Source organism: Rhinopithecus roxellana, chromosome 14 (assembly GCF_007565055.1).
Source record: "Rhinopithecus roxellana isolate Shanxi Qingling chromosome 14, ASM756505v1, whole genome shotgun sequence".
Taxonomy (NCBI): domain Eukaryota; kingdom Metazoa; phylum Chordata; class Mammalia; order Primates; family Cercopithecidae; genus Rhinopithecus; species Rhinopithecus roxellana.
In genome coordinates, this window is record NC_044562.1 from 88,686,313 (window position 1) to 88,703,481 (window position 17,169).

Genomic DNA, 17,169 nt, shown 5'->3' on the forward strand with positions numbered 1-17,169 from the left:
AAAGGACATAAACAGATACTTTTCAAAAGAAGACACACATATGGCCAACAATCACGTGAAAAAAAGCTCAGCATCATTGATCATTAGAGAAATGTAAATCAAAACCACAATGAGATACCATCTCACACCAGTCAGAATGGCTATTACTAAAAACTCAAAAAAAAAAAAAAAATAACAGATGTTGACGAGGTTGCAGAGAAAAAGGAATGCTTATACACTGTTGGTGGGAGTGTAAATCAGTTCAACCATGGTGGAAGACAGTGTGGTGATTCCTCAAAGACCTAAAAACAAAAATACCATTTGACCCAGCAATCCCATTACTGGATATATACCCAAAAGAATATGAATTGTTCTGTTACAAAAACACATGCACGCATATGCTCATTGCAGCACCATTCACAAGGGCAAAGACATGTAATCAACCTGAACGCCCATCAATGATAGACTGGATAAAGAAAATGTAGTACATATACACCATGGAATACTATGCAGCCATAAAAAATAACGAGATCCTACCCATTCCAGGGGCATGGATGGAGCTGGAGGCCATTATCCTTAGGAAACAAACATAAGAACAGAAAAACAAATACTACATGTTCTCCCTTATAAGTGGGAGCTAAATGATTAGAACATATGGACACATAGAGGGGAACAAAACACAGCGGGGCCTATCAGAGGGTGGAAGGTAGGAGGAAGCAGAGGATCAGAAAAATAACTGAGTACTAGGCTTAATACCTGGTGATGAAATAATCTGTACAACAAACCCCCATGACACAAATTTACCTATGTACCAAGCCTACACATGTACCCCAGAACTTAAAAGTCAAAAAAATATATTTCCTCTTCTCTTCCTCTGGGACGCAACTATATGTTATAAATTGAGTGACAGTATCCCACCAATTTCTTACATTTTTCCAATCTTTTTTTCCTCTGAGCTTCGATTTGAATGATTTTGATGGACGAGTCTTTCAGTTCACAGATCCTTTGTTTCCAGAATGCTTTTAAGTCCTTCAATGAACTATCTATTTCAAATACCGTATTTTTTAGATCTAGAATTTTTACTTAGTTCTTTTCCATTTTCACTGTCTTCAGAATTTCCATTTTGTCCACCTTTTGTACACCGTTTCCACTTTGATATGTTTATGACAGTTATTTTAAAGTTCTTGTTTCTAATTTGAACATCTGGGTCATCTGTGGGTTTACTTCTATTGACTGCTTTTATCCCTCCGTAAGTGGTAATTTTTTATTGTATGAATGGACATTATAAATGATACTCTGGATTTTTAAAATATCTTCCTCTAAAAAGTGTTCAGTTCTTTTTTGGAAGGCAATTCCTGGCAGATTATGTTCATCCTATAGAGGCTTCGTTAGAGGATGGGTCTATTGCAGTTTCTGCAGAACATGGTCCTTGCTCCTAAAACTTGGCCTTTCTGGGATCTCAACTGAATTCTGGGACTATTCATTGAGATCTCTTTGCTTTCGCTGAGTCAAACTCCAATAATTCTGAATTTGGACTTCTGAATTTCCTAGTCAGCTCTCAGCCCTCCAGCGTCTGTTCTCTGTAGTTTCTCCTGGAGGTTTCTCCTGGAAAATCAGTACACACAACTGATTTTCAGCCAAGAACCGGAGTAGAATACCTACATAGATTTCTGGGCTCTTTATCTGCTATTCCTTTTTCTTTAGAACCCTGCTCAACAAATTCCAGTCACCGTAGGGGTACTAAACTGCCATCTCGGCTTCCTCCGCTCGGCCTCGGCTTCCTCCGCTCGGCCTCGGCTTCCTCCGCTCGGCCTCGGCTTCCTCCGCTCGGCCTCGGCTTCCTCCGCTCGGCCTCGGCTTCCTCCGCTCGGCCTCGGCTTCCTCCGCTCGGCCTCGGCTTCCTCCGCGCACCAAGACTGCCACGCTCTTCTTGGGTTTCACTTTGCTGTGCAGGAATCGCTGCCAGATAAAAAGCTGCTTAAATGTGGAACTCTCCGCTTGTGCTTCCCTTCCCTTTTTTTTTTTTTTTTTTTGAGACGGAGTCTCGCTCTGTCACCCAGGCTGGAGTGCTGTGGCCGGATCTCAGCTCACTGCAAGCTCCGCCTCCCGGGTTCACGCCATTCTCCTGCCTCAGCCTCCCGGGTAGCTGGGACTACAGGCGCCGCCACCTCGCCCCGCTAGTTTTTTGTAGTTGTTAGTAGAGACGGGGTTTCACCGTGTTAGCCAGGATGGTCTCGATCTCCTGACCTCGTGATCCGCCCGTCTCGGCCTCCCAAAGTGCTGGGATTACAGGCTTGAGCCACCGCGCCCGGCCAGCTTCCCTTCCCTTTAGAAGTGCCTCCCTCCACTTTTCATTGTCCCATGCCAGGATATAGTTTCTTCATGTATTTTTCTGTTTCATAGCTGTTCAGAGCAGACATGTGAATCCAATACAAAATATTCCAGCATGGCCAGAACCAGAAATTCGCTGCTACTCATTCTTCAGTCTGAGTTTTTATATCACTTTCCCAGCAGCTTTCTGGAACAATTAAACTAAGTTAAATCCACTTCCCATGTGTTTTCAGTTGTTAGTTTGTATGGATTTAAAATTTTTTAACCTAGATCTATGTCGTACATTAAATGTACAAATGTTGCAAATTAAAGTCCTAAAATGTATGCAATGTAATTTTATTTTATCCTAATTATATACTATATAAAGTCAAAAATTTCTACAATGGTTAAAGTACTTTTTTTTACTCTCACCTGTATTAATCATGGTTTTGTTGTTTTGTTGTTGTTTGTTTTGGTTTATTTTTGAGACAGGGTCGCACTCTGTCACTCAAGCTGGAGTGCAGTGATAGGATCATGGCTCACTGCAGCCTCAAACTACTGGTTGCAAGCCATTCTCTGCCTCAGTCTCCGGAGTAACTGGGATTACAGGTACATGCCACCACACCCAGTTAATTTTTAAATACTTCTTTTGTAGAGACGGGGTCTCACCAGTTTAGAACTCCAGGCCTCAAGCAATCCACCTGCTTTGGCCTCCCAAAATGCTGGGATTATAGGTGTGAGCCACTATGCTCAATCACATTTTGTTTTGTTTTTAAGAGAAAAAAAAAAAAAAGCTTCTGTAAGTTATGAAATTCTGGCATCTTAAAAAGCTTGTTGAGGGAGAGACTTCCCCTCCCAGTGTTAGACTGCTAGAGACAGCAAAGGCTTAGCAGAGAGCACATCTTTTAATTGCAAACTAACCAATCCCAACACTATAGCTCCACCCACCATTTTTTGTGTGTTTGTTTTTGTTTTTGTTTTTTTGTCTCACTCTGTTGCCCAGGCTGGAGTGCAGCAGTGCCATCTCAGCTCATTGCAAACTCTGTCGCCCGGGTTCAAGCGATTCTCTTGTCTCAACCTCCCAGGTAGCTGGGATTACAGGCACGTGCCACCACACCCAGCTAAGTTTTGTATTCTTAGTAGAGATGGGTTTCACCATGTTAGCCAGGCTGGTCTCAAACTCCTGACCTTAAGTGATCCGCTCTCCTCGGCCTCCCAAAGGGCTGGGATTACAGGCATGAGCCACCGTGCCCAGCCAACCACCTCCTGATCTAATTATCACACATTTCCTTTGCCCTAAATTATCCCAGGGCCAGGTATTAGAAAACTAGAGACCATTTCTATAACCCAAAGACCCCTGAAATTATTCAAACTAGCCAATCCTAAACGTTTTCCTGCCTTACCTTCCCCTCAGCAACCCCCAAAAGGCCTAGATTCTTCCCTCACTCCTGTCCTCTGCCTCCTGACCATTCTGATACTTCCCCTGTGGCCCTCAGTGGTGTTTCATGTCCCCTACTCTCAGAGAATATAACAAATTCTTTTTTTGATGACAGTACCTCTCCACGTTTTCATATAGTCATACTTCTGTAAATTAAATCCTGGGTACAATATTAGAATTCCACCCCACCCACCCCCTAATTTCCACTCCTCGGAAGCTACCTTTTCGACCTCTAAATAAATTTCTCTACGTTTTGCCTTCCTGTTTCTAAGTAACATGCTTATATTATTCATTGATTTTTTAGTTTGACATACTAAGTATTAACTGCATATTGTGGAAGAAAAATATTATCTCTCTATTCTCCCCCGACAGTTTTCATACTTCTTGCCATTCCTCCAATATATTCTATAACATACATTTTTGTTAGATTGTTAGTGTTTATATTAGTTTATATGTATCACTATCATTCAGAGTTTAACAATATATTACAATAATTATATTTCCTTTCATGTATCATTTTTCAATTTCCCTGTAGTTAACATGTATCTTGATTTTTTGTGTCTTTGCTTGCTTGTCCAATTTTCTGTGTAATTATTAAGTCATTCTCAAACTTTCTATTAGAGTTCCATTAAAACTGTCCTTTTAATGTGCTCAAACTAACAGTACCTATTTAAATAAATACAGGAAAAAGATTTTGATTATGCTAATGAAGATAAACACCTTACTATATACTTTACATTATTTTCAAGTATTAATGTTTCAAATTTTATTTAAATGGACATATATCCCCCAAATTCTTGAGAATTTGCCAATGAAGCTTAGGAAAACTATTTGCAGAGTAAAACAAACAGTATGTATTGCCTTAAGCAAAACTATTCCTTGTCTTTTTGTTACTTAAAAAAACAAACAAACAAAACCCTATGCTTAAAAAACTGTCTTCACAGGGTGGCAATTCCTCAAGGATCCAGAACTAGAAATACCATTTAACCTAGCGATCCCATTACTGAGTATATACCCAAAGGATTATAAATCATGCTGCTGTAAAGACACATGCACATGTATGTTTATTGCAGCACTATTCACAATAGCAAAGACTTGGAACCAACCCAAATGTCCATCAGTGATAGACTGGATTAAGAAAATGTGGCACATATACACCATGGAATACTATGCAGTCATAAAAAAGGATGAGTTACATCTGACAAAGGGCTAATATCCAGAACCTACAAAGAACTCAAACAAATTTACAAGAAAAAAACAAACAACCCCATCAAAAAGTGGGCAAAGGATATGAACAGACATTTCTCAAAAGAAGACATGCATACAGCCAACAGACACATCAAAAAATGCTCATCATCACTGGCCATCAGAGAAATGCAAATCAAAACCACAATGAGATACCATCTCACACCAGTTAGAATGGCAATCATTAAAAAGTCAGGAAACAACAGGTGCTGGAGAGGATGTGGAGAAATAGGGACACTTTTACACTGTTGATGGGATTGTAAACTAGTTCAACCATTATGAAAAACAGTATGGCAATTCCTCAAGGATCTAGAACTAGATGTACCATATGACCCAGCCATCCCACTACTGGGTATATACCCAAAGGATTATAAATCATGCTGCTATAAAGACACATGTACACGTATGTTTATTGCGGCACTATTCACAATAGCAACGACTTGGAATCAACCCAAATGTCCATCAGTGATGGACTGGATTGGGAAAATGTGGCACAGATACACCATGGAATACTATGCAGCCATAAAAAAGGATGAGTTTGCATCCTTTGTAGGGACATGGATGCAGCTGGAAACCATCATTCTCAGCAAACTATCACAAGAACAGAAAACCAAACACCGCATGTTCTCACTCACAGGTGGGAACTGAACAATGAGATCACTTGGACTCGGGAAGGGGAACATCACACACCGGGGCCTATCATGGGGGGGGAGGGGGGAGGGATTGCATTGGGAGTTATACCTGATGTAAATGACGAGTTGATGGGTGCTGACGAGTTGATGGGTGCAGCACACCAACATGGCACAGGTATACATATGTAACAAACCTGCACGTTATGCACATGTACCCTAGAACTTAAAGTATAATAATAATTTAAAAAATAAATAAACAAATAGATAAATTTAAAAAAAAAAAGGATGAGTTAATGTCCTTTGCAGGGACATGGACGAAGCTGGAAACCATCATTCTTAGCAAACTATTACAAGGACAGAAAACCAAACACTGCACGTTCTCACTCATAGGTGGGAACTGAACAATGAGAACACTTTGAGACAGGGCAGGGAAAATCACACACCGGGGCCTGTCAGGGGTTGGGGGGCTGGGGAAGGGATAGCATTAGGAGAAATACCTAATGTAACTGATGAGTTGATGGGTGCAGCAAGCCAACATGACACATGTATACCTATGTAACAAACCTGCACGTTGTGCACATGTACCCTAGAACTTAAAGTATTAAAATAAAAAAACTATCTTCACTACTCAATGCTTAAACAGATAACGTCTGAAAAATAATATGAAGCATAGAGAAAATGCTTTAGGATTCCCCTAAAATTCAACTAATGTAATAAATAATTAGAAAAATCAATGAATCCTGCAGCTGTATGGAATAGTGTCATTCTTTTTTTTTTCTTTTTTTTTTTTTTTGAGATAGAGTCTAGCTTTGTTGCCCAGGCTGAAGTGCAGTGGCACGATCTCAGCTCACTGCAACCTCTGCCTCCTGGGTTCAAGTGATTCTCGTGCCTCAGCCTGCCAAGTAGCTGAGATTACTGGTGTGCACCACCACGCCTGGCTAATTTTTGTATTTTTAGTAGAGACAGGGTTTCACCATGTTGGTCAGGCTGGTCTCAAACTCCTGACATCAAGTAATCTGCCCGCCTCAGCCTCCCAAAGTGCTGGGATTGCAGGCGTGAGTCACTGAGCCTAGCCATTTTTTTTAAAGTTTTAAGATACATTTAAGATTCTAATAAGCCTAACTGCAAGCAGAAACATAGTAAGAGCTGGCGTGTGAGGCAGTTTAATGAAGTGTGGTCTGAAACCAGAGTGCCCACACTCCCAGCTCAACCACTTACCACTTACCAGCTCCATGACCTTAAGAAAGGTCCTTAACCACAGAGTGCCTCAGTTTCTTCATCCGTAAAATAAGGATGTGTGTGTGTGTGTGTTTGGGTTGTAATAAAGACTAAGTTAATCCATGCAACAATACTTACAGAGAGACAAAGGGGAATAGAACAGGATAGAAGAAAAGGAATGGGAAAGGAGATGGGAAAAACTCTAAGGTGGAAGACAGTAGATGGGAAGAGAAGAGCAAGATAGAGATAAATACATGCATAATGAATACTTGAAACCACAGACAGTAACATCTCAGGAAAGAAATCTACTAAGATTATGCATTTTGCAGTAAATTATTTATTTTTTTAAAAACACCACTATAGCCCATAGTATAGAAATAGAATACTGTAAGATACCAAATAAAAAGGCACTCACTGCTTTTGTTTCTTTTCTACTCATTTTTATAAAAAGACAGAATTAGGGTAGAATATTTGGAACTATAAGGAGCCATTCTAATATCTAGAAGAGGTATTAACATTACCTGTACAGAAAAATACTTCACTTCATCGAACTTAATTACAGTGTTCCTCTCACTGTTTTTGGATAGCAAGCTACACATTTTTGTACATTTCACAGCTTTGTTTATAGAGATGCGAATAAATAAATTAGCATAATGTTGTAAACTGACTGCAAATAGAATGATATTTAGGAAATAAGTTTTGTTGTAATTGAACAATAATACATTATAAAATTAATACATTAAACGATTCAGACCAAAACCTAAGAATCAATCATGTAGCATTAAACAATAGGAAAAAAGTCTTCTAAAATAGTATTTTTGCCCATCACTGGTGGACACGATATAAGTAAAAGAAGGTTGATTCTTCCTTACATCCCTTATATTTTTAACCTTACATTTCCAACAAAATTCTTTTGCAAGTTTTTCTATATATTAATTTCAAGGTGACTATGCAATATATAGTTGAAATATTTCCTAAGGATAATTATGTAGAAATTCAAAATATTTTAAAATATATCAGAATGACTTATTTTTAATTTTGAGACCAAAAGTGTTCTACCCTAATTCACTTAAGAATATAGTTCATTTATATTATATTGGTCTGTATTGTATCTTTCATAGAATGCTACAGAGTAAAAAATTTTGTTTCATGATTTAACTATCTTCAAAAATCTCTTTATATACAATTATTTTCCAAAATTCTCTTTATATAAAAAAGAAACATCAAATTTCCATAATGAGGCTAATTTTATGCTGTGATAAATCTAAAGATAAGCACACAGCTTATTTAAAAGCACCAATATCAAATAAATCCTTTTAAAAATGTTTAAAGGAAGCACACATTACTTACAAATAAATTAGCATTATCATACAAGAAGATATATATTTTTCCTTTCACTTATATGGTGATTGAAGTGAATACAGATGGCTGAAAAGCTTTTGTTACTCCCACATGAAAAAGTGGACTTTATTCCCCTTGCCACTAAATCTGGGCTGGCTCTATGATTACATTAACCAATAAAATGTAATGGAACGTGACTAGGGTTGGGACTAGTAAGCCAAAAAGGCACTCACCTCAGGCACAAAATTTAAGGGGACACCAAAAACTAGTAATCAAGATAAATCATATATTACTGTGATATATTTTTAAATTAACATTAATACGGGGGAAAAAAAACATGATAGGACTCAGGGAAAGAGGGAGAGATCCATTTCAGCATCCCAGCTAAGTCTAGCCTTCCATGCATCCCCACTAAAGCAACCAGACATGTAAATGGGCCACTTCAGATATTCCAGCCCTTTTGAACTGTCAGACAACTACAGCCCAAGCTGTTATATCATGAAGCAGAAGAAGCAACTAGTGAATGCACAGTAGTGATTAATAATAAAATGGTCAATGTGTTAAGCCACTAAGTTTTGGAATGATCTGTAATGCAGCAATGGATAACTGAAACAGTGAGATATAATTACTATGATTCTTAAATCAAAAGAAAGGATACTGTTAGGCGTAAAATGTCTGCAGTTCTTTACATGAATGCCCAGGCAGCCAACCTACAACAATCAAAACAAAAACACAGACAGTGAGTGTATTTAAAAAGTTAACTGTTCTTCCACTTTACACTGAACTCTATTTTTAAAAAGTAAAACTCCACGTTGTTTTTTCTCACTCGAAATATTGTTTCTCATGAAAAATATCTAGTTAATAGAAATCATCAGAAAGCAGAAATACTGAAGAAAAATGGGCAAGCCACATTCAAAGTAAACCTAAAATGAACAAGAATACAAAGCCAAAGAATAATTCATTATTCACATAAATCTGATCATCACTTTTTAAGTTGTTTTTATTTGATATCAGGTGAGAACTGATAAAATACAGCACCCTGCATATAAAATTAAGAAATGTGCCTTATGTCAGACAAACTCTTTTATCCAGTATCCTAAGACCACTTAATTCATTCAGCAATGATTTATTGGCTATAACATGCCAGGGGCTGTAAAATATTCATGCTCTTGCACCAAGTTTTTCTAAATGTTAAAGAAAATTGCATCATGTGCTTAACCAAAAAATCAAATACAAAATAAATGCAGGAACATTTGAATCCTAATATGAGAATTAGTCAAATGCATTTAGCCATGTTTAGTATTTAAAACCAAGTCAAAATGACAGAAATATTATATTTAACATTGTATATGATAGGAGGTAGAGGGACAAGAAAAATTCTTATTTCATACCCAGTTACAACTCTAATAGTGTTCAGAAAATAAAGATAACTGTAAATGAATGTCATGATATTTGACAGTTCTATATGCATGTAGATTCTCATGTCTTTTTCTGTACTTTGAAAACAGAATAACAGATTTTTCTGGTTCTCAGCCTAGATACTGGGTCCTCCCTTTGTGATGTGTGTGTGTGTATGTGTGTGTGAAAGGGGGGGGTGTTTGCTTTTGTTTCTAGGAGGCTTTTTGGATGGGGGAGGGGCGCAGGATCAATTTTCAAACTTTAGCATGATCTAGCAATAAATATAATCACTTTAAGAGCTCAGTAAAATTACTGATTCCCAGGCTCCTCTCCTAGAGATTCTAAGCTAGCAGATGTTAGGTGGAGCCTCAAGTTAATGTTTTATAAAAAGCATCTCAGGTAATTCTGATGTAACTAGATTTGGGAATCCCTAATATAGAAGATATTATTTCTGTGAATCAGGATGCTTTCTATAATTTCAGTGATTATTACAATGTTTTTCTGACTCATAAAAATGAAAAATTCATAAATATATTATCAGAGAGAACCATTTTCTGCATATACTTTTTGATTATCAAATAACAAATAACTTATACAGGTTTTTGAGGGTTACTCATACATACCACATCCCCAAACGGCACCAAATTTGGTGTCTCCTGTGTTATTTCCAGTTCTTCACTATCAGACCCTTTAAGAGTTTTTTTCAGCATCTACAATGTAAATAAATTAAGATTTGAGAAGAGAAAGAAAACATAACTAGGTGAAATATCAATTCAATAATTATTGTATGAATCTCTAGTAATTATCAGGTCTCCTTGGTAGTAGGTATTAATATGATTAAGAAACTCATCCCTATCCTCAATAAGAAGTTATCAGAGAAATAAAAATGTACGCAAGTATAAAATTAAGGGAATCAAGAAATAAGAGAAAAGTACATACTTCTTCAGTTTGTTAAGAGATGGAATATTTAGTAGGATATCTTGAAAAGCTTATAAGGAGAATTCCAGTTGGTCCTAGTATAGGAGATACCTTGAGTGTGAATCTCTACTCAATCAAATATATATATACATACACACACACATATATGCACACATGCGCACACATATACACACATATATATGCACATGCACACACACACTACAGGGACAGAAAGCAAGGAAAGAGAAATCTTAAGAGATGCTGGAAAAGAACAGAGAGAAGTAGGGAACACAAAAGGAAGCATAGATAAAATCACCCTGAGAAAGAGAAAGTTCAACATTGAGTACAAAAATTCTGACCACAGGTCTAGGAGTGGTAGCTCACAGTAACAGCCATAGAGAAGGGACGTGAAAGAGAAGGACCAGATCATGATGAGCACTGCTTCTGGGGTGAAGGTGTCAGAGAGGAAGAGGTATCCCTGCATACATGGCAGGGAAGAGAAAGAAGGATGTAAGAGGGGAAAATTAAGCATAGCAGAAAAACCAAAGAGAACAACAGGTTATGCCCCTTCTTTCCCCTTACCTCTCATCAATTACAACTTCATCCATTTAAAGAAACTATACTTCAATACATGAAAGAAGAGAGTATACTTAAACCACAGCAAAGAAATGATCATGGTCAAGAAATAAGGAAAATCAGACCAACTCCATTAAAAGCTGTTATAAGGAGAAAATGGGGAGAAATCTTCATATGACAAAAATTCTTCCTCTCAAATAACCACAAAACAGAAGTAAATTATAACATAAGATTTCAAACTGAATTAAGTATCTTCAAACAAGTATTTGGAGATGTTTTTAAGCCTACAATTAACAGTTCATTCATTTATTCAACAATTAAAACAGAAGTTGACCAAAGAGAAGAAAAAATGAAATGACTGTTGGTTAATTCAGGAAAGAAATTTTTAAAAAAGACAAACCATCCCAGAAATAAATACTAAATTACAAAGTGCCCAAGGTAGCATTGATTCAAATAAAAACTTTATAAGGGGCATTGAAGAAGATAAGAACCAGTGAAGAAAATGATAATGAGAGAGAGCAAGAAGGAAAAAGGGTCAGGGAAAAATAGTTGAACTGGAAGGCAGACAAATGAAAAATCCTCGAAGTAAAACAAAATGGAGGAAAAACTAAAAGTTTAAAATTATAATCCAAGAAAAATTTAAGTAATATGAGAAAAATCTACATGTGGATAGGACTTACCATGTGTCTAGAAAAACTGGCTCATGAGATTTTGAGGGGGCGGAGCAAGATGGCCGAATAGGAACAGCTCCAGTCTCCAACTCCCAGCGCAAGTGACACAGAAGACCGGTGATTTCTGCATTTTCAACTGAGGTACTGGGGTCATCTCACTAGGGAGTGCCGGACAATCAGTGCTGGTCAGCTGCTGCAGCCCGACCAGTGAGAGCTGAAGCAGGGCGAGGCATCGCCTCACCTGGGAAGCGCAAGGGGGAAGGGAATCCCTTTTCCTAGCCAGGGGAACTGAGACACACAACACCTGGAAAATCGGGTAACTCCCACCCCAATACTGCGCTTTAAGCAAACGGCACATGAGGAGAATATATCCCACACCTGGCCGGGAGGGTCCCACGGCCACGGAGCCTCCCTCATTGCTAACACAGCAGTCTGCGATCTAACCGCAAGGCAGTAGCGAGGCTGGGGGAGGGGCGCCCGCCATTGCTGAGGCTTAAGTAGGTAAACAAAGCCGCTGGGAAGCTTGAACTGGGTGGAGCTCACAGCAGCTCAAGGAAACCTGCCTGTCTCTGTAGACTCCACCTCTGGGGACAGGGCACAGTTAACAACAACAACAACAACAACAAAAGCAGCAGAAACCTCTGCAGATGCAAACGACTCTGTCTGACAGCTTTGGAGAGAGCAGTGGATCTCCCCACACGGAGGTTGAGATCTGAGAACGGACAGACTGCCTGCTCAAGTGGGTCCCTGACCCCTGAGTAGCCTAACTGGGAGACATCCCCCACTAGGGGCAGTCTGACATCCCACACCTCACAGGGTGGAGTACACCCCTGAGAGGAAGCTTCCAAAGTAAGAATCAGACAGGTACACTCGCTGTTCAGCAATATTCTATCTTCTGCAACCTCTGCTGCTGATACCCAGGCAAACAGGGTCTGGAGTGGACCTCAAGCAATCTCCAGGAGACCTACAGCTGAGGGTCCTGACTGTTAGAAGGAAAACTATCAAACAGGAAGGATACCTATACCAAAACCCCATCAGTACCTCACCATCATCAAAGACCAGAGGCAGATAAAACCACAAAGATGGGGGAAAAGCAGGGCAGAAAAGCTGGAAATTCAAAAAATAAGAGCACATCTCCCCCTGCAAAGGAGCGCAGCTCATCGCCAGCAACGGATCAAAGCTGGTCAGAGAATGACTTTGACAAGATGAGAGAAGAAGGCTTCAGTCCATCAAACTTCTCAGAGCTAAAGGAGGAATTACATACCCAGCGCAAAGAAACTAAAAATCTTGAAAAAAGAGAGGAAGAATTGACAGCTAGAATAATTAATGCAGAGAAGGTCATAAACGAAATGACAGAGATGAAAACCATGACACGAGAAATACGTGACAAATGCACAAGCTTCAGTAACCAACTCGATCAACTGGAAGAAAGAGTTTCAGCGATTGAGGATCAAATGAATGAAATGAAGTGAGAAGAGAAACCAAAAGAAAAAAGAAAAAAAGAAATGAACAAAGCCTGCAAGAAGTATGGGATTATGTAAAAAGACCAAATCTACGTCTGATTGGGGTGCCTGAAAGTGAGGGGGAAAATGGAACCAAGTTGGAAAACACTCTTCAGGATGTCATCCAGGAGAACTTCCCCAACCTAGTAGGGCAGGCCAACATTCAAATTCAGGAAATACAGAGAACGCCACAAAGATACTCCTCGAGAAGAGCAACTCCAAGACACATAATTGCCAGATTCACCAAAGTTGAAATGAAGGAAAGAATCTTAAGGGCAGCCAGAGAGAAAGGTCGGGTTACCCACAAAGAGAAGCCCATCAGGCTAACAGCAGATCTCTCGGCAGAAACTCTCCAAGCCAGAAGAGAGTGGGGGCCAATATTCACCGTTCTTAAAGAAAAGAATTTTAAACCCAGAATTTCATATCCAGCCAAACTAAGTTTCATAAGTGAAGGAGAAATAAAATCCTTTACAGATAAGCAAATGCTTAGAGACTTTGTTACCACCAGGCCTGCCTTACAAGAGACCCTGAAAGAAGTACTAAACATGGAAAGGAACAACCGGTACCAGCCATTGCAAAAACATGCCAAAATGTAAAGACCATCGAGGCTAGGAAGAAACTGCATCAACTAACGAGCAAAATAACCAGTTAGTATCATAATGGCTGGATCAAGGTCACACATAACAATATTAACCTTAAATGTAAATGGACTAAATGCTCCAATTAAAAGACACAGACTGGCAAACTGGATCAAGAGTCAAGACCCATCAGTCTGCTGTATTCAGGAGACCCATCTCACATGCAGAGACATACATAGGCTCAAAATAAAGGGATGGAGGAAGATCTACCAAGCAAATGGAGAACAAAAAAAAGCAGGGGTTGCAATCCTAGTCTCTGATAAAACAGACTTTAAACCCTCAAAGATCAAAAGAGACAAAGAAGGTCATTACATAATGGTAAAGGGATCAATTCAACAGGAAGACCTAACTATCCTAAATATATATGCACCCAATACAGGAGCACCCAGATTCATAAACCAAGTCGTTAGAGACTTACAAAGAGACTTAGACTCCCATACAATAATAATGGGAGACTTCAACACTCCACTGTCAACATTAGACAGATCAATGAGACAGAAAGTTAACAAGGATACACAGGAATTGAACTCATCTCTGCAACAAGCAGACCTAATAGACATCTATAGAACTCTCCACCCCAAATCAACAGAATATACATTCTACTCAGCACCACATCACACTTATTCCAAAATTGACCACATAATTGGAAGTAAAGCACTCCTCAGCAAATGTAAAAGAACAGAAATTATAACAAAGTGTCTCTCAGACCACAGTGCAATCAAACTAGAACTCAGGACTAAGAAACTCAATCAAAACCGCTCAACTACATGGAAACTGAACAACCTGCTCCTGAATGACTATTGGGTACATAACGAAATGAAGGCAGAAATAAAGATGTTCTTTGAAACCAATGAGAACAAAGACACAACATACCAGAATCTCTGGGACACCTTTAAAGCAGTGTGTAGAGGGAAATTTATAGCACTAAATGCCCACAAGAGAAAGCAGGAAAGATCTAAAATTGACACTCTAACATCACAATTAAAAGAACTAGAGAGGCAAGAGCAAACACATTCAAAAGCTAGCAGAAGGCAAGAAATAACTAAGATCAGAGCAGAACTGAAGGAGATAGAGACACAAAAAACCCTCCAAAAAATCAATGAATCCAGGAGTTGGTTTTTTGAAAAGATCAACAAAATTGACAGACCGCTAGCAAGACTAATAAAGAAGAAAAGAGAGAGGAATCAAATAGACGCAATAAAAAATGATAAAGGGGATATCACCACCGACCCCACAGAAATACAAACTACCATCAGAGAATACTATAAACACCTCTATGCAAATCAACTAGAAAATCTAGAAGAAATGGATAATTTCCTGGACACTTACACTCTCCCAAGACTAAACCAGGAAGAAGTTGAATCCCTGAATAGACCAATAGCAGGCTCTGAAATTGAGGCAATAATTAATAGCCTACCAACCAAAAAAAGTCCAGGACCAGATGGATTCACAGCTGAATTCTACCAGAGCTGGTACCATTCCTTCTGAAACTATTCCAATCAATAGAAAAACAGGGAATCCTCCCTAACTCATTTTATGAGGCCAACATCATCCTGATACCAAAGCCTGGCAGAGACACAACAAAAAAAGAGAATTTTAGACCAATATCCCTGATGAACATTGATGCAAAAATCATCAATAAAATACTGGCAAAACGGATTCAGCAGCACATCAAAAAGCTTATCCACCATGATCAAGTGGGCTTCATCCCTGGGATGCAAGGCTGGTTCAACATTTGCAAATCAATAAATGTAATCCAGCATATAAACAGAACCAAAGACAAGAACCACATGATTATCTCAATAGATGCAGAAAAGGCTTTTGACAAAATTCAACAGTCCTTCATGCTAAAAACGCTCAATAAATTCGGTATTGATGGAACGTCCCTCAAAATAATAAGAACTATTTATGACAAACCCACAGCTAATATCATACTGAATGGGAAAAAACTGGAAAAATTCCCTTTTAAAACTGACACAAGACAGGGATGCCCTCTCTCACCACTCCTATGCAACATAGTGTTGGAAGTTCTGGCTAGGGCAATCAGGCAAGAGAAAGAAATCAAGGGTATTCAGTTAGGAAAAGAAGAAGTCAAATTGTCCCTGTTTGCAGATGACATGATTGCATATTTAGAAAACCCCATTGTCTCAGCCCAAAATCTCCTTAAGCTGATAAACAACTTCAGCAAAGTCTCAGGATACAAAATTAATGTGCAAAAATCACAAGCATTCTTATACACCAGTAACAGACAAACAGAGACAAACATTCCTGAGAGCCAAATCAGGAATGAACTTCCATTCACAATTGCTTCAAAGAGAATAAAATACCTGGGAATCAAACTTACAAGGGATGTAAAGGACCTCTTCAAGGAGAACTACAAACCACTGCTCAGTGAAATAAAAGAGGACACAAACAAATGGAAGAACATACCATGCTCATGGATAGGAAGAATCAATATCGTGAAAATGGCCATACTGCCCAAGGTTATTTATAGATTCAATGCCATCCACAGCAAGCTACCAATGAGTTTCTTCACAGAATTGGAAAAAACTGCTTTAAAGTTCATATGGAACCAAAAAAGAGCCCGCATTGCCAAGACAATCCTAAGTCAAAAGGACAAAGCTGGAGGCGTCACGCTACCTGACTTCAAACTATACTACAAGGCTACAGTAACCAAAACAGCATGGTACTGGTACCAAAACAGAGATATAGACCAATGGAACAGAACAGAGTCCTCAGAAATAATACCACACATCTACAGCCATCTGATCTTTGACAAACCTGAGAGAAACAAGAAATGGGGAAAGGATTCCCTATTTAATAAATGGTGCTGGGAAAATTGACTAGCCATAAGTAGAAAGCTGAAACTGGATCCTTTCCTTACTCCTTATATGAAGATTAATTCAAGATGGATTAGAGACTCAAATGTTAGACCTATTACCATAAAAACCCAAGAAGAAAACCTAGGTAATACCGTGCAGGACATAGGCATGGGCAAGGACTTCATGTCTAAAACACCAAAAGCAACAGCAGCAAAAGCCAAAATTGACAAATGGGATCTCATTAAACTAAAGAGCTTCTGCACAGCAAAAGAAACTACCATCAGAGTGAACAGGCAACCTACAGAATGGGAGAAAATTTTTGCAATCTACTCATCCGACAAAGGGCTAATATCCAGAATCTACAAAGAACTCAAACAAATATACAAGAAAAAAACAAACAACCCCATCAAAAAGTGGGCAAAGGATATGAACAGACATTTCTCAAAAGAAGACATTCATACAGCCAACAGACACATGAAAA

The 17,169-nt window shown here is 38.7% G+C and overlaps 1 protein-coding gene across 3 annotated transcripts in view; it reads right to left on the bottom strand.

Moving 5' to 3' along the window:
• Positions 1-17,169, bottom strand: part of C2CD6 (C2 calcium dependent domain containing 6) — a 184,043-nt gene that overhangs the window by 156,271 nt on the left and 10,603 nt on the right. For all 3 annotated transcript variants that reach the window (XM_010354951.2, XM_010354949.2, XM_010354948.2), the window contains exons 2-4: positions 10,185-10,271; positions 8,822-8,873; positions 7,344-7,489 (exon numbers count right to left, since the gene is read on the bottom strand). In XM_010354951.2, coding sequence (XP_010353253.1) covers positions 7,344-7,489; positions 8,822-8,873; positions 10,185-10,271 — 285 coding nt within the window. The remainder of the gene's footprint in view (positions 1-7,343; positions 7,490-8,821; positions 8,874-10,184; positions 10,272-17,169) is intronic.